At 39.2% G+C, this 23,855-nt stretch overlaps 1 protein-coding gene across 5 annotated transcripts in view; it reads left to right on the forward strand.

Moving 5' to 3' along the window:
* Positions 1–23,855, forward strand: part of LOC106094038 (uncharacterized) — a 135,953-nt gene that overhangs the window by 74,860 nt on the left and 37,238 nt on the right. For all 5 annotated transcript variants that reach the window (XM_059360875.1, XM_059360874.1, XM_059360877.1 and 2 more), the window contains exons 4-8: positions 18,254–18,931; positions 19,228–20,747; positions 20,813–21,308; positions 21,375–22,178; positions 22,253–22,429. In XM_059360875.1, coding sequence (XP_059216858.1) covers positions 18,254–18,931; positions 19,228–20,747; positions 20,813–21,308; positions 21,375–22,178; positions 22,253–22,429 — 3,675 coding nt within the window. The remainder of the gene's footprint in view (positions 1–18,253; positions 18,932–19,227; positions 20,748–20,812; positions 21,309–21,374; positions 22,179–22,252; positions 22,430–23,855) is intronic.

The following is a 23,855-nucleotide window of genomic DNA, read 5'->3' on the forward strand; positions in this document are numbered from 1 at the left end:
ACAATATGGGACTAAAATGAAAGGTATTTAATTATACGAATATGGTATGAAAACTTGAGTTCAAGTATCCAAGGGGTCGCCCAATCCCAAAAACTGTTCCAAACAGACATTTTGGACGTACATATCAATATACGACTCAAATGAAAGGTATTCGGGAGTAGCCTACGAATATGGCATAAAAAATGGGGTCTAAGTAATTGATGGTCGCCCCATCCCCTATAAGCCCCCAAAATGGGAATATTACTCGATCATAGATTGATGAAAATCAAATGAAAGGCATTTGAGAGCAGATATCGAATATGACATTAAACTTTGTGTCCAAGAATTAAGGTGGTACTTAACCTCCTAAAATCGCCTCCAATAAGTTATTTCACCCATTAAAACAATGGGGAATCAAATGATAGAGATAGATGAGTAGAGTGCGTCATTCAAACATGTGCTCAAGTGGCAGACGGGGTGTGGCGAACAACCCTCATATAGGCGCCCTGCACCAAACGGCTGTATACACCAATCATGACAACATGGGGTTAAATTAAAGGTATAAGGTTGTTAACTGCGAATCTGATATCATTATTCTGCTCATATATCTAGCGTACCACCTCACCCCTAAACAGTCAATAAATCTAATAACCTAACAGGACAGTGTGTGATTTAGTTAATGTGTGCGGACATAAATAAATGTAGACCGCCACACCCCCAAAATGATGACGTTCAGCGTGATGCTAAGGTTGCAACCATTTTTAGCTCATCGATAGACAAGACCAAACGACTTGCTGCTGGGCAAAAATTTTTTCTTCTAAATGGTAAAAATCTAGGCGTAGCACACCACTGTGGTACAGGGTATTATAGATTTGTGCATTTGTTTGCAACGCTAAGAAGGAGAAGAGTTAGACCCACCGATAGGTATACGGATCGGCTTCGCATTTGTTGTCCGATTTTCACAAAGTAGTGCATAAGTCTCGATTTTTGGTCCAAGGACGAACGCTACTGATTTTGAAAAAATCGGTCCAGATTTAGATATAGCTCCCATATATATCTTTCATCCGATGTGCCCTTTTAAAGCTGTAGAAGCCACAAGTTTGGTCCTATCCTTACAAAATTTGGCACAAAGTGTTTTTTTGTGCAAAATAGGTGTGCGAAATTTCTTTGAAATCAGTCCAGATTTAGATATAGCTCCCATACATATCTCTCGTCCGATATGCCCTTTTATACAATTTTGGACGTCCCAATAGGTGTGCAAAATTTCATTAAAACCGGTACAGATTTAGATATAGCTTCCATGTATAACTTTCATCCGATTTGACCTATTAAGGCTGTAGAAGGCAAAATTTTAGTCCGATCTAATTTGCCAGAAGCGCGTTTTGTGACGTCCCAATATGTGTGCAAAATTTCATTAGAATCGGATCAGATTTATATATTGTTCCTTTATATATTCTTCATCGGATATGCCCCTTTAAAGCTGTAGTAGCCACAATTTAGGTCACATCCTTACAAAATTTTGCAGGAAATGTTTTATTTGACGTCGCACTATATGCTAAAAATGTCATCAAAATCGAACCAGATTTAGGTAAAGTTCCCATATATATCTTTTATCAGTTTCGATTTTTAAGGTTGTAGTAACTACAATTTTTGTCCGATCTCAACAAAATTGTTCATAAGATGTTTTAATTGACGTCCCAATACGTGTGCAAAATTTCATCAAAATCGAATCAGATTTAGATAAAACTCCCATATATATCTTTTATGCGTTCGACTTTTAAGGCTGTAAAAGCCACCATTTTCGTACCATCGTTCAGGTATGCTAAAATGTATTAAAGTCTGGTTAAGTGGAACTCTGGTCTGGAAGGAAACATAGGCTATATAATTTTTTGATATCGGAAGAGGGTGGACTCTCCCCCGTACCCCAAAAAAAAATCGTATTCAGGAGTACGAATTTCATATTAAAAATTGGGTCCAAGTAACTGGGGGGCCGCCCCAACCCGAAAAACAACCTTAAATAGGTTTATTAGACGAGCATGATAATATAGGACTCAATTGAAAGGTATTCGGGAGTGGATTACGAATATGGTTAGGAAGAAGGAATAGGCTTTATATTTCGTTGATATCGGAAGGCGGACCCTCCCACGTTACCCCAAAAACAACACCCATAATCAAAAGTGGACCGATAGGGCAATATGGATTACAAACGAAAGGTATTGAAAAAAAAAAAATACGAATATGGTATTAAAAATTGGGGCAAAGTTCCAAGGAAGTCGCCCTAACCCCAAAATTGACAAATTGAACGTCCATATCAATATGAGGCTTAAATGAAAGGTACTCGGGAGTAGATTACGAATCTTGCGTACAAAGTCAGATCGAAGTGTAGGGGGTTAATCCACCCCCCAAAAAAACGCAATCCCCCCAATTTGAGAATAGAAAACGAATTTGATATCTAATTTTGGAGCCATCAATGAGTGATTTCCGATTCAGGTTGAGCTTATCAATGATAAGGGAGCTTTTTTATAGCCGAGTCCTAACGGCATGCCGCAGTACGACACCTCTTTGGGGAGAATATTTTACATGACAATGCATGGTAAATGTCGCCAGCATTAAGGGGAGATTACCACCGCTTTAAATTTTGTCTGATGTTCTCGCCAGGATTTGAACGTTCTCCGTTCTCTTTAATGGCTGCCTCTCGTTAATGGCTGTCTAAGAAGATATTTATGTCAATTGTCGTTATGACAATGTATTTTAGCCATTCCAACATTTCCTTAATTGCAAGGATCTCCGCTTGAAACACACTGCAGTGTATACAACCCAAAGCCCACTTGGTCAATTAGTTTGGAGCCATCCGTATAGGAGTCTATGTAACTTCTGTTACCAGGGATATCGTAGTTCCAATCGGTTCTATCAGGAAAGTGGTACAGAACTTTGTATCAGTTAGGGTGTAATTAACACTGCCTGGAACATCGGATATTGTATCACGAATAACACAGTGTCCGTAACTGCTACATGACCAATGAGAAAGCTCCCTTAACCTCACGGCAGTGGTCGCATCAATTTGTCTAAACAAGACATCCTTTGGATCCGGTTAAGTATTGAGCAATAGATGGATTTTTGAAGCGCCGTCCATCAGACCACAACACTGTATAGCATAATAGGTCTGACAACTGCAGTATATACCTAATGCACGACACGCGGTTTAAATCCTCACCTTTTGCCAATGGCTCTCTTGCAGGTGTATAGGGCAAGAATGGCCTTTTTTGCCCTTTCCAAAATGTTGGATTTGAAGTTCATTTTTCTGTCCAGCGAAACACCCAGGTATTTTGCGTTTTCTGGAAATGGAACATTCTCTCCACCCAAGGATATAGATGCCGCTGTAGGCAGCTTGTATCTCCTGCTGAAAAGAACTACTTCTATCTTGCACGGATTTATACCTAGACCACTTTCGGTGGCCAACTTCGATGTTGCACGTTTACACCTTTTTCTTCCAAAGACAATAATATATTGTTAATGGCTATATTCCAAAGTACACCTTCTGCAGGTGTTCCTCTGCTGACCCATCTTTTTAGATCCATAGATTCTCAGCCTGCCGTAATGCATCTTAAAAACTCCAACTCCTCTATGATTAACGTCAGCTTTACAGTATTGAAAGCACCTTCAATGTCAAGAAATCCTACCATTATATATTCCTTGGCAGCGAGAGAACCCTCTATATAGGCAACTAGGTCGTGAAGAGCGGTTTCAGTGGAGTTGCCTTTCCTATATACATGTTGCTGCCGCGACAGGCAATCTCCAGGGATTTTTGCTCTATGATGTATTTCTATCAACCTCTCAAGAGTCTTCAGCATAAAGGATGACAGACTGATAGGACGAAACTCTTTCGCCTTCGTGTGGTTTGGTTTTTCTGCTTTCGGAATGAAAATGGCCTTCGTATCCCTCCATCCCATAGGTATATATGACATGCTGGTACACGAGGAACCAATCTTATCGCCCCAAGGATTTTCGGCTCAGACACATTTTCCCTTATAAACTCCGACGAATGCATACCAGCGACACCCGCTTCTGGCGCCACGTTTTCGGTGGGAGAATTTGCTGGGAAATGTGTATCAACGAGTAGTTCTAGTGTTTCCTCACTAGACATTGTCCATCCATTATCTGACTTCTGAATATAAGTACCCACCGTAATAGGTCTCGATGGGAGAATCTTCCTTAGCCTAGAGGCCTCAGATGTACGAGGAGCTGCCTTTCTAAGCTCGCCCTTATATTTTCTTAGCTCATCCTTATAGATGACCCAATCGTGTGTTGCTGTTGGCTTTTGCTCTGTTGAAGAGTTTTCTGCAGTCCTCTCTTAGACCAACCAGCTCTAGCGTCCACCATGGCGGTCGCTGTTTGCCGCTTGGATAGGCACTAGGACATGCTGGCACAAGCGATTCATTCAGGGCCTTCGTGATCCGCTTGACCATTATGTCCATATTCTGCGCAGTTGCCACTTCCATTTCTGGTCCATGCAGAATTTGTGCTGAAATTTATCCCAATCCGCCTTTCTTCGGTTTAGCCGAGGGGGCACTTCTGCAGTATTTTCTCCAAGGTTGAAACTAATACAACGATGATCAGAGAAGCTATGGTCACCCAACACTTCCCAGTCGCATATTCTTGCGCTTATATCTTTCGATACAAAGGTAATATCACTCCTGGTAGTGAAGGTCGGTTTATCCCCTTTATTACAAATCGCCTGGTTGCAACTTATAATATATATTCGATAAGCAGCCCACCCCTTTCATTGTCATCCGAACTTCCCCATATCTGGTGATTTGCATTAGCATCTTACAATGAGGCCCCTTTTCCCTGCATAAGCGGCTTCAACCAGCAACTTAAGGCTTGAAGGAGCCATCTCTGAATCGTCCAGCCGGGAATCCAGCCAGTAATGAGACTTATTTATTTCAAGGCTGGCTACTACTGAATCTTCAGTGCTTTGCGACAGAGTAAGAAAAACCTTTAGACTACTCTTTGAAAGAATACAGGCTCTGTGTTTCCCATTCCCCGTACCCTTGTGTAGTTTCAATCCCGGAATTCTTAGTCCTCGAACCATTCCTCCACACACCCATGGTTCTTGGATAAGAACCACGTCAAATCTCCCTGCCATCAGGACGACCTTTATTGCCGCCGAAGCGGCCTTACAATGGTGGAGATTTATCTGTAGAAACCGGACCATAGTCAAGATTCAGAACTTCCACCACTGTTGTGTTGGCCTCGTCTTCTGATTCCGCCAGAATTTCATCCTCACAAGATTCGTTAGATCTTGTCATGATAAGCTTCCACACATAGAAAAAATTAAAAACATGGTTCAATTAGGAAATTTGTACATTCAATTGAAAAATTCTCTGAAATTTGACCTATAAACGAATTTGTATTATTGTAAAGTCCAATTATAGCAGTTATTTACTCAATAATCCAATTTATTTCAATGTAGTCCCTTCTCTCAAATAACGTTATTATTATTAGTATTTTATTTTTTTGAGAGATAAATAAAAAAAACGCTTTTTATTTTTTTTGATATTTTTTTCTATTTACGCCACTATGTGTCTGTCTATGATAGAAACTAGACATACAGCGGTCAAAAAAAGTATTCATCATTCAATGTTTTTTTTTAATAAGTCTACAAAAGACAATTGGAATAAAAACATATTAAACTAATGATGCAGTAGTGCTTGTGTGATATATATGTACACAATTTCATTGTTTTTAAAGAAAAAAATAGTATTTATTGGAACAAAAAGGGCCATTTTACAGCTGAACACAAAAAATTAAACAAAAAAAAGTATTCATCATTGCAAAAAAATAAATAACATAATTTAAAAAAATTAACACTTTGTTATTCGACCACCGCGTCTTATAACTTCTTTTAAACGGTTTGACATCGATTGGACTAATTTAGCGGTTATATTTTGGTCTATATTAGTCCATTCCTCCATTATCACCTGTTGCATTTGACTCTTGCTCGAAAAATTGCGCGTTCTCAATTTGCGTTCGAGATGTTCCCAAAGATGTTCAATTGGGTTCAAGTCGGGACTTTGAGGAGGAGTTTTAATGACTTTGGGGCAGTTATACAGCATCCACATCTTGGTATTTAAAGCAGAATGTTTGGGGTCATTATCTTGATAATATTGAAAGTTATTACCAAGCCCAAGTTTTACAGCACTATCTTTTAAATTCCTCTTTAAAATGTCAATGTAATACTTATGATCCATTACTCCATTAATAATTTCAAGATTTCCCGCTCCTGAAGCCGCCATACACCCCCAAACCATTAAACCACCTCCACCATGTTTTACAGTAGCAACTGTGTTTCGTTCTTCAAGCTCTGTATTTGGTTTTCTGTACACTATGACCTTTCCATCGCACCCAAAAAGATTAAACTTGCTCTCGTCTGCAAAAATGACTGTTTTCCAAAATGATTCGGGCTGTTTTACATACATTTTTGCGAAGTTTAGCCTTTTCACTCGGTTTATTTTATTTATAAAGGGCTTCTTACGTGCAGTTCTTCCTCTGTAACTATGCCTTTTGAGTGTATTTCGAATTGTTTGTGTAGTAACTTCCTTCCCTAAATATTCCATAGTGTTTTTACGAAGAATGGTCGCATTTGTCTTCGGAGTTTTCTGAACTTGCCGCACTAGCCAACGCACATCTCCAACTGAAAGTGCTTTTGGTCGACCAGATCTTGGTTTATTGTCAACAGTTTTCGTTTCTGTCCACTTTCTGATGATGGATTGTATAGTAGATCGTGGTCTATTTAATATTTCACTGATCGTTTTTTGAGTTAAACCATTCCTGTGGTGTTTTATTATCAAAACTTTTACCTCATCAGAAACCTCGTTTTGCTTACGACCCATTTTGACAAAAACTATATTTTCAATGAAATTAAATATTTGCTGTCAAGGGCAAAGCCTCCTTTACTAAATAAAACAGAAAAGGGGGATTCCCAAATAATATTTGAATTTGACTTTGATGATAGCACATCAATGATGAATACTTTTTTTGTTCTGTTTTTGGTGTTATTATATAAAATTGCATTTTTTGCGCTAATTAAATTTATTTTTTGAATTTATTTTAAAACATATTACGAAAAATAAACTATTGCATAAAACTGCATTATTTGTTTACTTTAAATTTTCTTCAATTACCCAAAATAAGTGAATTTATTATCAATTTTGCTAATGATGAATACTTTTTTTGACCGCTGTACATATATTTATATATTGAGAGATAAATAAAAAAAAACGCTTTTTATTTTTTTTTGATATTTTTTTCTATTTACGCCACTATGTGTCTGTCTATGATAGAAACTAGACATATATTTGTCTCATTCGCAATTCTTCGCATTAGGAAATAGGTACTCACCATTTGTATTATTAAATAAGAATTTAATTCGTACAAATAAACATATGTTTAACGTATGCCTTTTTAACCAATCACTTGCCATGATACAAAAAAAATAAGTCACTACATGTTTGAGTCAATACCATGTTCAATCGGTCAAATTGAGTGGAACCACTCTTCCTCAGGACACTTACGGCGTGGACGATTCCTGCTTAGATGCTTCACTAGCTGCTGCTTTCGAAGTACTTTTTGAGTCCCGTTCTAACCCGCTGGCGCACCACTTGAGCCCAGTCCAACTGGATGACCCACCCACACAGGGCTTGTCGGGTCCAGTTTCGATGGCTTCCCCTCCTGTCTCGATTGTGGCAGGGGGATCAGCCTCATCCAATCTTCCAGTCGGTGGTTGAAAGATTGGGATTACAATCCCTTAGTCTTCCAAGCCTTTGGTCGAGAAGGAAAATATTACTTCTTGATTAAATCTAGTGCTGCACCTGGCCATATCTCACCAATATTTTTTAGCGCACAACGATACATTTCAATGGAGCGTTGATCGCCGAAGGCAATTAGTCTATATAGGCCCATACCAACCTACATCGTCACAAACTGGAGGAGACCCAGGAAATTCTTCAAGGATATCGGAGTGTACTGATGATAGTCCATGGACTATCCCACTCCAAATATTCCTAGATATGCAGCCCTGTTCTACTCCCTTGTTGACAACTGCCATCACCAAACTGTCCCTAGCGACATAAGCAAAGGTTCTTGGACCCATCTTACTATTGTTCGCCCTAGTTCTTTTAGGCATGAGAATCCCTCCAGGTGACCGCAGCCTTTTGGCTGACTGCGGTGCAGTTTCCGAATCTAGACGTGTAGTTTTTGGGGTAGCCTATGCAGCAAATTCCCTAGCCCAATTTAGGGAGTCTCTCTCCCTATTAGTGAGAGTCTTAGGATCATTCGCACCAAGTCTCTCAATAAACCTGAGAGCGATGCATCTTCTATTACTCCAACCTCTTAAAGAGCGTGTTGATTTGCCGGGAAAGGCCGATGGCCTAGGCAAATTATAGGCTTGCGAAAAAAGAATAGGTTTTGCCTTGTCCTTAAGACTCGAACCAGGTGTCTCCGTCAAAAGCTCCGTCGTCTGTCGGCTAGTGGAGCCTGGAGCAGCCGCTCCACCAGTCGAGGTTTCAGTAGCAGACAACATGCTACGGCCTGATACCGCCACCGTAGGTCTTAGGTGTCTATTAAAAGCCTACGCCGGGGCTCTAGATCTGCGGCTTCACTGGAAACAGACGCAGATACCACCTAATGGATACCACTATCGTAGCTACCCTTGAATGACTTTACTTTATTTATCCAAAATAATGACCTCTTACGAGTTACAGGAAAATTCTTGCGGACCGGAAAACCTCTGCTCCACTAAACGGTTCAAACAAAAATAATCAGGCTTAGCTTAAGCAAGCAAAGAAAATTTTTTGATACATCATACATAGAGTGCTTTCCTTGATTGGTACCGTTAATAAAAACAAGTAAGAGCGTGCCATGTTCGGCCGGGCCGAATCTTATATACCCCCACCATGGTCGCATCTGTCGAGTTCTTTGCGCAGTTTCTGTTTTAAGGCAAACAAAGCATAATTAATAAGGACGGAGGAGTAGCTATATCAAGTTATAGTCCGATTCGGGGCTCAAGAAGCTAAATCGGGAGATCGGTTTATATGGGAGCTGTATCAAGCTATTGATCGATTCTGAGCATAATAAACACGTATGTTGAAACCCATGGAAGGAGCCGTTGTACAAAATTTGTGCCAAATCGGATGAGAATTGCGTTCTCTAGAGGTTCAAGAAGTCAATACCCAAGATCGGTTTATATGGCAGCTATATCAGGCTATGGACCGATTAGGACCATACTACGCACAGTTGTTGGAAGTGATATCAAAACACTATGTGCAAAATTTCAGTTAAATCGGACAAGAATTGCGTCCTCTAGAGGCTCAAGAAGTCAAGACCCAAGATCGGTTTATATGGTAGCTATATCAAAACATGGATCGATGAAGGAGCCGTTGTACAAAATTTGTGCCAAATCGGAAGAGAATTGCGCCCTCTAGAGGCTCAAGAAGCCAATACCCAAGATCGGTTTATATGGCAGCTATATCAGGCTATGGACCGATTAGGACCATACTACGCACAGTTGTTGGAAGTGATATCAAAACACCATGTGCAAAATTTCAGTTAAATCGGACAAGAATTGCGTCCTCTAGAGGCTCAAGAAGTCAAGACCCAAGATCGGTTTATATGGTAGCTATATCAAAACATGGATCGATTTGGCCTATTTACAATCCCAACCGACCTACACTAATAAGTAGTATTTGTGCAAAATTTCAAGCGGCTAGCTCCTAAAAAGTTTTGTGGAAATACAACAACATCCCTAAGCAGTGGCAGTAATGTGTCGATTGAATGTGAACGAAACCACGAAAATAAATTCCTCTGCTATCCCAGCCAGTGATTTTAGTTGAAAATAAAAGCGAAGCACCATCGTCAACAGAAAAACAGCAACGGGCCAACATCATGAACAGAACAACTACATCAATGAACCACGAAAAAAAAGCAGCAGCAAAGGCAGCATCAACAATTAAATATCTAAGAAGCCTAAAATCAACAACAGCATTTAGAAACCCCAAATTAAACTTAAATTCTAATCTTATATGAAACTAGCTGACCCGGGGAACGCTCCGCTGCGCCTTCTTTTACTTTATATGGAACAAAATTTTGCTTGGAATATTTATTTTCGACAATTAAAGAGCTTTTAGTGAAATACCATGCTACGAAAATAGTATATCGTTCAACTAACAGTTTAACTATATAAGTGCCTTTATCTGAATCCCATATGATCTTTATTGGTCTACGAATTTGAGTTTGGATGTGAGGTCTACTTCTTTCTTAAAATACTTTATTTCAGCCCGATATTCTCATGATATCTGTTTTAGGGGTGTTTTCGGGGGTGATAAGGTCCCCCAGACACTTGGCCCTAAAAAATATCAGCATCGTGCTCTTTTTTCAAATACCATTTAATTTAAACCCATATTGCCATTGGTTTAAGGGGAGTTTACAGGAAGAGGCGTCCCCCAAACACATGGCCCCAACAATGGTTATCAAAGTCGTTTTCTAATCTCAAATACCTTTCATTTGAGAGACATATTGGCATGGTCGAAAAATTGTTACCGTTTGGGATTGTTTTGGGGAAGGGGCGATGTCCTAAATACATGGTCCTACATTTGGATATCAAATTCGTATTCTACTCCCAAATACCTTTATTTGAGCCCCATATTGCGATAGTCAGAAAAAAATTGCTGCTTGTAGGGAATTTTAGGAATGGGGTAGACCTACAGGAAAATATATCTGCAACGTTCTGTATTGTCATCTTATATATAAAAATCAATGTGTGTTTGTTTGTAGGTTTGTTTGTTTGTTTGTATGTTTGTGTGTTCCTTTTAGAATCAGAAACGGCTGAACCAATTTTCTTGAAATCTTCACAGAAGGGGGGGGCGGACCCTCCCCCTTACCCTAATTTTCAGAAACGCCAGATCTCGGAGATGGGTGGTGCGATTTAAGCGAAATTTTGTGTGCTCTCATATAGTACCCTAAAAATAAAAATTTGGTGTCCAAATTTCGGATGGGGTATCTAGGGGGGGGGGGGCGCCCCACCCTAAAACCTACCAAACATATATTTACACCAATCACGGCAATATGGGACTCAAATGAAAGGTATTTAGGATAAGAAAATTTATCTGATATTCATTTGTCGAACCAAGTGCTAGGGGGACCACCCCTACCCACAAAACACCCCTAAATCGGACATATTTACCGACCATGGCAATATGGGACTGAAATGAAAGGTATTTGCGAGTAGAATACGAATCTGATGGACCCCTTCCCCAAAACACCCCCCAAACATGACTTATTTACTGACCACGGGAATATGGGTCCTAAATAAAAGGTATTTGAGTGTATAATTCGAATCTGATATCCAAATATGGGACGAAGTGTTTGGGGGGCAGCCTCTCCCCAAAAACATTCCCCAAAGGGTACAAATTTACGACCATAGCAATATGGGGCTCAAATGAAAGGTCTTTGGGAGTAAAGCATGAATCTGATATCAATATTTGGGAAAAGTGTCTGTGGGGCCACACCACCCCCACAACACCACCCAAATAGTAAGTATTTGCAGGCTTTTGCAATATGAGGCTCAAATAAGAGGGTTTTTGAAGTGGAACACGAATCCGATATATATTTTCAAGGCCCACTCACTGAGTGGCCGCCCATCCCCCAAAACACCCCCCAAGCCGGTCAAGTTTCCCGACTATGGAAATATGGGGCTTAAATTAAAGGTATTTGGGAGTAGACCACGTATCTGATATCAACAATAGGGACCAACTGTCTAGGGGACGTCCCACCACCATAACAACCCCCAATAGGACGTATTTGCTCACCAAGACAATTTAGGTCGTAAAGAGAGTGGAACTTATTATTAATAGTTTTTAGGGCCAATACCACAAACCGGACATATTTACTGACTTTTGCAATAAGGAGTTTTAATGAGATTTGAAAACGAATTTGATATACAATTTTGAGGCCAATGGCAATATGGGGTTCAAATAAATGATATATAGATATATGAGAATAGAGCACGTTAAGGTAATAAACTTCTGTCCCACCCATTTCGACGGAGACAAAATAGTAGAAATTGTTTTTGAACTGATTCTATCAAATCAGAATGAATATTGTAGTACGGATCTCATACCACTGAACCGTACTCGAGATTACTTCTCGTCACAGAGAAATCGTTATGTTCTTTACTCCAGCGTTTCATGATGCCAAGAGCACTACGTGCTTTGTTTACTACCATTAAGATGTGTTGACGGAAGTTTAAGCGTTGATCTAGAAGAAATCCAAGGTCTTTAAAGCTATAGACTACTTCAAGTTGATTGGAACCCAAAAAGTAGCTAGTTTTAAGAGAGGTTATTCTTGAAAATGATATGTGTTTGCATTTGGAAATATTAAGTTCCATAAAGTTCTGGTTGCACCATTCGTAAAGAGTATCAAGGTCATACTGAAAATAACACTGTTCATCAGAGTCTCTCGTTGATCTGAAAATCTTTACATCATCTGCATACATCAAAATATTCGAGTGCTTTAAAGCAAAAGGGAGATCGTTTATGAACAAACAAAACAACACAGGGGCAAGAGACAATAATTGATTTGGAAACTGCCGTACCAAATTTAACTCTTTAAGTACGTCCAGTCAGATATGATCCGATCCACTTTAGTAAAGATGGATTGAAACCAATAAGATCTATTTTTCTTAACAGAAGGTTGTGGTTGACTTTATTAAATGCTTTACTAAAATCGGTATATATAGTATCCGTTTGGTAGCGTTCCCTAAAGCCATCGTTGACTAAACAAGTAAATTCTAAAATATTTGTTATCCTCGATTTCGATTTCCGGAACCCATGTTGGTAGGAAGACAATATAGAAGAGACTTGATGTGAAATAGTGTCAGTCATAATTTTCTCTAATAGCTTCGGAATTTCATTAAAAATTGAAATGCCCCTGTAATTAGATACCTCATTGCGATTTCCGGCTTTAAATAATGGTCTTATATAAGATTGCTTCCACAATTCCGGCAGATATCCATGCTTTAATGAACTGTTGAAAAGTGTACAAAGGTGATACGAAAGTTCGAGAGCGCAATGCTTTAAAATGTTCCATGGAATTCCATCTGGACCGGGATTAAAAGTTATCTACAGTGACCTTAAATTATCAAGTACTACGTTTTCGCCAATCTCTGACACGTCTATAAAAGCTGAATTGTTGATTGTGTATGGATATGTTCCACATAAATCAAAATAATTATCTGAGTAGGTAGTGCTAAAAAAGTCAGCATAGATGTCGGCAATGCCTGAATCGTTATCAGCTACTTTAGCTTTATATCTAAGAAAATTCGGTAAACTATTACAACGGCGCTTTGAATTCACAAATTTGTAGAAGGATTTAGGATTGATTTCAATTGATTTCTAATTTTATTCAAATAACTATCATACGCCAATTTGTTTTCTTTATTATATTCGCATCTTGTTAATGAATACATCGAAAAGTCAGACGTTGACCCTGAGCGTTTAAACCTTTTGTATAATTTATTCTTCTTGTGGGATAGGGTATAAGTAATTTGAGTGTCGGATGATATCTATACTCAGGACTTACAACCGGATCATTAGAACTTAAACATAGCTCAGATTTTTGATTGACGACAACAAGATCGAGTAATTTAGAAAATGAATTGTTTATGTAATTAATTTTAAAAAGACCAAAATTTAACAATATGCCGATGCATTCATTAGAAATGCCATTTGGTATCACGGGTATTAAATCATTTGACTCGGACGAATGAATCCAGTTAATTTGAGGAAGATTAAAATCACCAAGGGCAATCAATGTGTCTCTTGGTTGAGACGACTGAAATGCTGATTGGATTGTAGATACGTGTTTTAAATAAATATCCTCACATGAAGAGGGTGGGACGTAAGAACATGAAATAAATATTGAATCATTTTTCAAAAATATTTTTACGGCTACAAATTCAATATCCAAGGAAGATTCCACTATTATTTCTTCAGAAGGAAATTCAGTGGAGACCGCTATTAGCACACCACCGCCAGATTTTTTCATTTTATCGTTCCGATCACGCCTATATATTTGATATTTGGAATGTAATATTTCAGAATCGTATATCTTAGTCTGAAGCCAAGTTTCAGTAAAAGCGATGATATGATAATCGAAAATAAAGCTATCTGAGTAAAGAGACGACGGTTTTGTATTTAACCCTCTAACATTTTGATATACTAGAGAAATGTAATCAGCTGCAAATGATAAATTCAGTTTTTTGGCATAATTTCAAGGTTAGAATTAGTTGGGAGGTAAACAACATCGGATCGAGGCGTATCCTTAAAGATATATTCTCGGATAAATGCCTAAGCGGGCCAAAAATCAGGTTTTAAAACGACTTCAAAAATGTCTTCTGGAACAATGATTCGGAAAGAAGCTTTGCTACGCCTTTCATGGTACTTAAATTTGTAAACACTCAATTCGACATCAATGTCAATCTTTGATTTTATATAAAATAACATGTCGTAAGTGGAAGTTTCAGCAGCGAATTTCGCTGCAAAAATCGCTTTCTTATTCGGGGCAACTTTAAGTGGTTTAGGAGTCGTAGTTGGTAGTTTGAGTGTAGCCTGTGGAGTGTAAAATGTTGTTGTTCCAGACGGTAAGGCAGAGGCACTAGGAGCACTTGATGAAGCAGCTGTGTTCGATGGAGTCAATAGGCCAGAAGGCGGCAGAGTATTAAGTCACGTGTAGTCGGCGACTAAACTGGTTAATGGTTGTTGACCCGTTGGAATTTCAATATTAGATGGAACTGCGTTATATTAGGATTCAATGGTTTTTTTCTTTTACGCATTGAATCGATGCGTGATTGCAGAAAATTCTCCAGGCATGATGCATTTTCAAAAACTGTTTTGTATCTTGCAAATTTTTCCATTAAGGCGACGAGTTCATTATATAGTTTTAGGGATATATGGTAAATTTAGTCGCAATTGTTTTAGGTCGCAATAAATGTTTACTGAAAAGCTCTGTTCATTAAAATTAAAACAAGGAAACTCTCTATTTATTTGTGAGAGGATTACATCAGTTTCACTCTTTTATTGGTTGTTGTTGTTGTTGTTGTAGCAGTTTATTGTGTTCTATCTTTCGTCTGCTTGATTCTGTTGAGTGTCAAGACCCAGGAACTCCGCGACTAAGATGGGGTGCGTCCACAGGGATCTGAGTTTGAGTCGAGTGGGTCTGGCCGGGCAGTTAAACAGGTGACGTGTATCGTACGGTCCCTGGTTACAATCGGGACATACATCTTGCACGTCGGCATCAATCCTAGATCTGTGGGAATTGAGGCGGCTGCATCAGCCGGAACGTAATTGAGCCAGACCCGCTTGATATGCCGCTTGATCTAGAGGTTCTCTCTTGTAGCGCTGAACCTCACGCTCTTTGTCTCCTGATGGAGGTGGTCCACATGAGAACTGAGGAGACAGCCCGTCGCAGTTCGGAGGGCGGCATTCTGACAGATCTGAATATTATTCCATTGCGTGTCACAAAGTTGACGTGACCACACTGGCGCTGCATAACTTACCACAGACCGGCCAATTGCTTTGTACGTGGTCAACAAGGTTTCTTTGTCTGCACCCCAAGTGCTGCCAGCGAGTGACTTGAGGACCTTGTTTCTACTTTTGACTTTATTGCAGATTGCTGTGGCATGTGGGGAGAAAGTGTAGGAGCTGTCAAATGTGACGCCAAGTATTTTGGGACACTTGATGGTCGGAATCATTTCTCCATTACAGTCAGCTCAGTATTCACCTCACTCGTATTTGTAGTGAACAGTGTGGCTGAAGATTTGGTGGCGGATATCTTAAGATTTCTTGCAGCGAAGTATGAGGCAAGCTCGTTAAGGTAGACGTTCAACCTATCGCAGATGTCGTCAATGGATGGGGGGCCTGATGCCATGATCGTACAATCGTCCGCATATGATACGATCTCTATGCCGTCTGGAGGGGGTGGGATGGAGGATAGGTAGAGGTTAAAAGGTTGGTGTTATTGTTTTGTTTGTAGTCTTCTTTTTCAACTTTGCAAAAACTTGATATGCATTTTTGTTTTTGATTTATGTCTTCTAATGCACTTTTCAATATATTCAACGCAAGAAATGTGTCACCAGATCGATTCAAAATCGTGTTTTTATTTTTATTCGTAGTGATCACAACTGAAACTATGAAAGATTGCGTTTTTAATGCGAGCTTTAAAAGAAAAGAAAAGAAGCTTTAAATATTTCCACGTTGCTGATATATTTTGCGAGCTTAGTGTTTGGGCGACCACCCCAATCCCCAAAACACCCCTAAATCGGGCATATTTACCGACCATGACAATGTGGGCCTAAATGGAAAGTATTGGGGGTAGAGTAAGAATTGATACCCATTTTCGGAACCAATTTTCTGGGGGTCTACCCCTTTCCCAAAATACCCCACACTGGCAATTTTTTAGTGACCATCGCAATATGGGGCTCAAATAAAGGTATTTGGGAGTAGAATACGAATTTGATATCCAAATGTAGGACCAAGTATTTAGGGCATCACCCCTTTCCCAAAACACCCCTAAAGGAAACAAATTTTTCGACCATGCCAATATATGGCTCAAATGAAAGGTATTTGAGATTAGAAAACGAATTTGATAACCTATTTTGGGGCCATGTGTTTGGGGGACGCCTCATCCTGTAAACTCCTCTTAAGCCAATGGCAATATGGGGTTTAAATAAATGGTATTTAAGAGAAGAGCACGATGCTGATATTTTTTCAGGGCCAAGTATCTGGCGGACCACCTCTCCCCCGAAGACACCACTAAATCAGACATCATGAGAATATCGGGCTGAAATGAAGTATTTTAAGAATGGAGTACACCTTACATCCAAACTTAAATTCGTTGACCAATAAAGATCATATGGGATTCGGACAAAGGCACTTATTGTATATTGTGAAACAATTAGTCAAGCGATATACTATATTCGTAGCATGGTATTTCATTAAAAGCTCTTTAATTATCGAAAATAAATATTCCAAGGCAAATTTTGTTCCATATAAAGTAAAAGAAGGCGCAGCGGAGCGGGCCCAGGTCAGCTAGTACTTTATATATTTTTGTTTTATTTCTGTAATTTATGTTCTAATGTTTTGTAGTTAAAATATTTACCCTTTTAAATCAATTTTTAAATTTAACATTTTTATTTTTACCAAGCCTTATCTACACTTCATATATATTGGGTTGCCCAAGAAGTAATTGCGGATTTTTCATATAGTCGGCGTTGACAAATTTTTTCACAGCTTGTGACTCTGTAATTGCATTCTTTCTTCTGTCAGTTATCAGCTGTTACTTTTAGCTTGCTTTAGAAAAAAAGTGTAAAAAAAGTATATTTGATTAAAGTTCATTCTAAGTTTTATTAAAAATGCTTTTACTTTCTTTTAAAAAATCCGCAATTACTTTTTGGGCAACCCAATATATATATATATATACATACACATATATATAACAATACTTGATGATTTTGTATTCTTTGTATATAAACCTGACCTGCTAATCTCATAAAATCGGAATTTACGTTATATATAGCCGCTATATAGACCGATCTCCTGACTAAAGGTCTTGAGGCAATAAATTGGTAATTTTTCATCCGATTTCGATGAAGCTTAACCGTTCACACTAATTGCTATGTTTTAGAATTTGCATTTTTTCACACTCCATAAATACAAATATAAATACAAATCCCATGGCAGCCGGTTGTACGTACCGGATTGACCCGATGGAATCCTTCATCGGCAAGGGCTGCCGCCTCGGTGTACAACACACTGCTACAACAACAACAACAACAAATATTATCGTGCACTGTTGTTGAGATTTATTTTTCTTGCTTTATCTGTAAAATTTTATTTACTTTATAATTTTGTGGGAAAATATAAGATTTTTATTTTTGACATTATTCAGGGCTGTGTGTTTATTTAGCATAATTTAGGCATTTATTTGGGCTCACATGCTTTGAATGACTGGTTACTGTGGCAAACATGTTGCTTTGCCCTTATAAATTGTAAAGGAAAAACGAGTCGTTTTCAGAGAAGTTAATTTGTTACGTTTTTTACCACTTTTAAAGTGTTTAGGGAAGGCGATACATTTTATCACTACTTTAAATTATATTGTTTGCTTCTACACTTTTATTTTTAAATTGAATATAACTTGTACACTTCTGTTTTTAAAATTTCAGACTTCTGGAAATATTATTGTAAGTAGCAAGGAAAGAATTTATCTCTATGAATACACCCAATGCGTTCACGAGAGTACTCAGCCGCGATTTAAATACATTGACTTTTTGCCATTTAAATTCTTTGTCAATCTAAACTTTATACCGCTGAGATTGAATTTGGCTGAAAATGTCATTGCTTGCATGAATAACCGTTATTGCGTTGCATTCCGTGTAATCGATGTTCTTGCTAGCAATGTTTCCACAGCTGGCGATGGTGGGGTAGGCGGAACAATGATGTATGGTGAAGACTACGATATGGAAAACAATGTGGAAATCGATGCTGAGGAGGTTGCATTGAATTCAGAATCAAGTTTGGCTAGCAAAACTAGTGATGGCCCCTCAACACACAGTCATAACAGTTTTGAGACCGATTCATTGGAAACGAGTGCCAGCGGTCGTCCCTTAAATGGATTTCCCGGTAGGACGCCCATTGATTTTAACGTAGCTCGCATGGTTAATTCGGCATGTGGACGCGAATTTGAGGTGGAGTTAAAGTCACAGTGGGAACAAAATGACGCTGATGGTAACAATGGAAAACCTAACATAACATATGACACCCAGGAAATAATAATAATTCCAACCAAAGCTAACGAAATAAAAATAAAGTTAGTAAATGAGGCTAAAGCTATGAATGTCCAGGTATTTGTTTTTTTTTTTATCCGAAGAGCAAGTATTTTTCTTTCGATAGGATAAGATTAATCTTACTAATCTTTAACTTGACCCATTAACACAATCGATTCGGTAGATGCCATTAGACCATAGAGAAAGTTTCATGATTATCTTTTCAATTTAAAACATACCCTTACAGATTAATAACAGCGTATTTAGAAATTGATAAAACCTAGGAATTTAAATCTTGCTCTACGAAAATAGAACAGTAAATTATTTTTAATTTATTTTGAATTTTGCATCGTTTTTCTATATTACTTTTCAAGCGTATTTCAAGCAATGGCAAAATTGTATCTGCCTACAGTGAAGAAAACACGGTACAATATGACATTCGCAAGCTGCTTCAAATTTGTATGAAAACATCGGAGAGTGGTGGGGGCCGAGTCGTTGATATATTACGATGCATGGATCTGAAGGCTATTTATCAACGCAACGATAACGAAACGGATGAAATTGTTGACCCCGAATACGATATGGGTAATCAACAGATACCTGGTGCTATAACGACATCCAAACACATCAATCGACGAACTTTGAAATCTCACAAGCATCAGAGCTGCATTGGTTTTGCCCTGCTTGTGGCCAGTAGTGTCGACGGTTATTTGTATACATTTTGTGCTCAGGGCAAGTGGTACAATGAAAATGAGAAACCAATAGCCACTTACTCCTTCACTGCCCCCGTTCTGCATGTACACATAAACGATTATGTCATCTATGCCATTACAACAGAGTCTGTGGAAACACATACATCACGGATTGGACACAAGCTATTTAACAATCGATTCGAGTACCCATCTTTGGCAGAACTATTCCCCGAGGAGTCCAGTCCTGATGTAAATGCACCCATTGCTGTAGTGGGTCTATCCTCTTTTGTGCATGTACAGTATGTTTGTGTGAATCGCAACAACGTTGTGCTAATTAGCAACGGTGCTTTGGCCTCCAACTCCAGCTCTGCTGAGACGTCTGCGAAGCGCCGTAGCACTGGAGAAGGCAAACGTAATATAGCTGCTCGTATCATTGCAGAGGCTAAAGCCAAACATAGTCTCTTGCGGCATAGTCATGCGAATCAACCTTCTGTTACAAACGAGTGGACCTTGTATAACCTTGAAGTGCCTGCTGTAGAACAAGTGATTTTGGATTTAGAACTAATTGCTGAAACATATCGATCGGCCAGTAGCTCTAACTTTTATGATCTCATGGAGGAGGCCCATGTTATGCTGCGAATGAGTACTTCATTACAATTTGAGAAGCTGAATGAAGACCGGGAATCTCTATTGGGAGGCAAATTTAAGGACAACTGTCGCAAATTGGCAGATTTTTCGATCAGATCGAAAAAGAAAGAAATTTATATGCAAGCATCAGGATTTTATAAAATGTGCAACCTGCAGTTGTCGGAAATTTATGCCAACTATATCAATAATTTTCTATACTTGGACGAGGAAAACGTAGAAATGGTTCATTCACCCATCACTCCTGGCGATGATTCTTCCGCCACCATTGAACCTCAACAGCTTGCGGGGCTTATTTATACTGTCAAATTGTTTCTAATGAATTTGGGAACAAATCGCTTGAATGCCTCGTTTTTAAATCAGCTTGTAAAGCCTTTCTTTACGCCAAGTCGTGTTGTCAAACAAGGATTTACCCAGGTGCCGCTCTCGTTAGAGTTTTTAAATCTATTTATCAAATATTCTCCCGGTGAACTACCGCATATCATGTTGGGTTCTCCAGTTGTTGCCGACTCGATTAGTGGTGAAATTATAAACTATTTAAAGTTTTTAGACAACTTGTAAGCATGGTCCTATAAAATAATGTTCAATTATGATGTCTACCAAATTTCTCTTTTAATCGTAGAAGCCCTGAGGACAACTTATTATTTGCAGTAACGGCCGCCCGTATGTCGAATTACATACTAGCACAAGATGTAATCTCCCGCACAAATAGGCACGATTTAGCTGTGGCTCTAATCAAGTACAAAAATGTTATGTTCGATGATACCACAACTTTGTACCAGAAACAAAAGCGTAATAACACGAGTGACTATATTTGTAGCTCTCAAAAGCCTGTGCCAGCAAACCCCTGCAACAAACAGGTGAAACCTAAATCCTCGCAAAATATTGGTCAAAGTAATGAGGTGATTTCATTCTCCGACTTCACTGAAGCTATCTTGTTGGCAACCGAGAAAAGTGACTTGATTGAAGCGATAAGCGATGTTTTTATACATGCGTTATGTGTGGAACGTAGCATTACATTGGAGATGGTGTTGACGCTATTTTTAAATTATATAGCCTCACATATAGGCCAAAAAGGCTATCAAACCTCGCAAAAAGTCTTTGTTAATATTCTACAGGTAAATCGCGAGTTGCCATTTTCTCTATATGCAATTATCAATAAGCCCCACATACCTTACTTGTAGGTTTACTACTATGATATATTCGATGTGAGTCCCTTGAATACTGCCCAAGACGGGCCCAGCAATAATACACCTCCTCAGACAGACGACGAATATGAGGAAGGTGATCGCGACAGTGAGTCTATTGGAAATTCCAGCGGCGAAAGTAACTCAGTGCCTACATCTTCCGCGGAAGAAATGCGAAACTCTGGGCATTGCAATCGTATAGTGTACGATCAGTTACAGGATCAACAGTCGCCCTTCAAACGAAATTTAAATACCTCGCCTTCGCTTCTCACAACTGATGAGCAGCAAAATGAAACCGAGATAAATAGCAAAGGTTTGAAAATATTGTTTCGCATGTATATGGGCCGTCTCAGGGCGCTGAGCGATTTGATTACAGACCTACAATCTGCTGATGTTGAGCAGCAATCGTTAAATGAAGATTTTCTTAATTTACGTATGGAGTGCATTGCTTTTATGATAAGACATTTGTTGGAAATGAGGCTTCAGCAACAACATCTGAACACAAGCAAAATGAATCTTCTGTACTATGGAAAGACGGGAAACACATCTGGACGTATGGAGCCGAAATCGTTAAATCTATTATTTTTACCCGATTACAAACTAAATGGGGAAGAATTTGATCGACACATTAAATCGTTTGTACGTCCCATACCATGCTTATTGGAGAGGCCACAGTACCTTAATCGGTTACCCCCCTTTAGGCGGGGTGATTTCAGCTACCCCAATATTGATGAGGGCGAGACGGATGTGCGTTTTGTTGGCTGGCACAATGAGTTACTTACACTAACACTAAAAATTCAGGTACGCTTTTCCCATTATTTCTGGTTATGCTTTGTCGTTATATACCTTTTAATGTACGTTTATTTGCATTTCAGTCGTTATTGGCTTCATCGAAAATCGAAGTTGATATAATTGAAGAATTTATTGCTTTTGTGCAGGAGACTCCAAATCTCTTGGGAATCGACAGTTTTTTGGTCATAATATTGCCAAAGAATTTGGCCATCAACTACATGTTAAATTTTTGTCCAGAGTATTTGTGGCAATATGGAAAGGTAAGTTATATAAAGCATAAGCTTTTTATTTTATTCATTCTTCCGCTGAGTCGTCAAGCGTTACCGATATGGTAAATGCAAATTTGCCGTCACAAATGAGTGCTGTCTGATTCAAGTTTATGCTTAATCATAATTTGACAACGAACCTTCCATTATGAAACTTGGGGGAAACTTCTTACGTATCTATCAATCGGTGCTGTGCGATTCAAGTTTTAAGCTCAAAATTTCTAGACGATTCCGAACGGCATGCCGCAAGGCGAAGAAGTATTTACATGACATAGAACCTTACAAATGTTGGCAGCATCAGGAGGGGACAACCACCACTGAAAATGTTGTCTCATGTTCTCGGATTCGAAATCAGGCGTTCAGTCTCTTACGCGGACATGCTAAACGCTGTGTCACGGTGCTCTCCAACCTTCCTTAAGCCAAGAACTAAGTTCATTCGCACGAAAATTGTTTACGAGGTCTGATAAATAAATAACCGTTATTTTCAAATTTCATGAGATATGTATGTTCGATTTTCGCTTTTTTTCTGTTATGTTGGTACACATGTCTGTCATATATGTTGGTATTATCAGACATTCTAGGTTGTCAGTTTGTTTTGACAGATAAAAAAGTTGGCCGTACTTTGGTGTGCTCTTCGATGTTTTACTTTTCGTCGCCCTGCTGACCGTTTCGCTGTTACACGCGCGTTCGTAGCCACCCAAACGATGCGGATCGTGCCATTCTCAAAGAAGGTGTTTATCTCCTTCTTACACACCAAGACTGTTCGTTAATGTACCGTCCTGGTATTTATTGCCCTTATGGCCAGTTTACTGTCCGTAAAGTTGTTCACACTCGACGTCCTCGCGCTAACACCACACCACCTTACGCATTCCGTAATTGTTGTTGTTGTGTTCTTTCTTTCATTTGATTGTTGTTGTTGTTGTAGCCATATTTTCAAGTGGGGGTGGCGATCCTCGTCAAGCTCCAACGGGTGAGCAAACTCGTTCCGGTCCAAAGGACCGATCGTCTGCTTAATTCTGCTGAGTATCCAGATCCAGGAACTCTGTGACTACGATGGGTGCGTCCAGAGGCATCTGAGTCGAGTAGGTCTGGCTGGGCAGTTAAACAGGCGACGTGTGGTCCCTGGTCACAATCGGGACATACATCTTGCACGTCTGCATCAATCCTTGCTCTATGAGAATTGAGGCGGCTGTATCTGCCGGAACGTAATTGAGCCAGAACTACTCTGGTTTGCCGGGGGAGGTCAATTTCTTCAGGTGCAATAAGAGGGCAGTCGTTCTCCAAGGACGACATTCTCTCGGTAGCTATTTACCGCATCTGTTACCGTGTCTGCATGAATGTTGTCTAGACCCGCTTGATCTAGAGCTTCTCTCTTGTAGCGCCGAACCTCGCGCTCTAGATCATGGTGATCTACCGTAAG

This window comes from Stomoxys calcitrans, chromosome 1 (genome assembly GCF_963082655.1).
Source record: "Stomoxys calcitrans chromosome 1, idStoCalc2.1, whole genome shotgun sequence".
Classification (NCBI taxonomy): Eukaryota; Metazoa; Arthropoda; class Insecta; order Diptera; family Muscidae; genus Stomoxys; species Stomoxys calcitrans.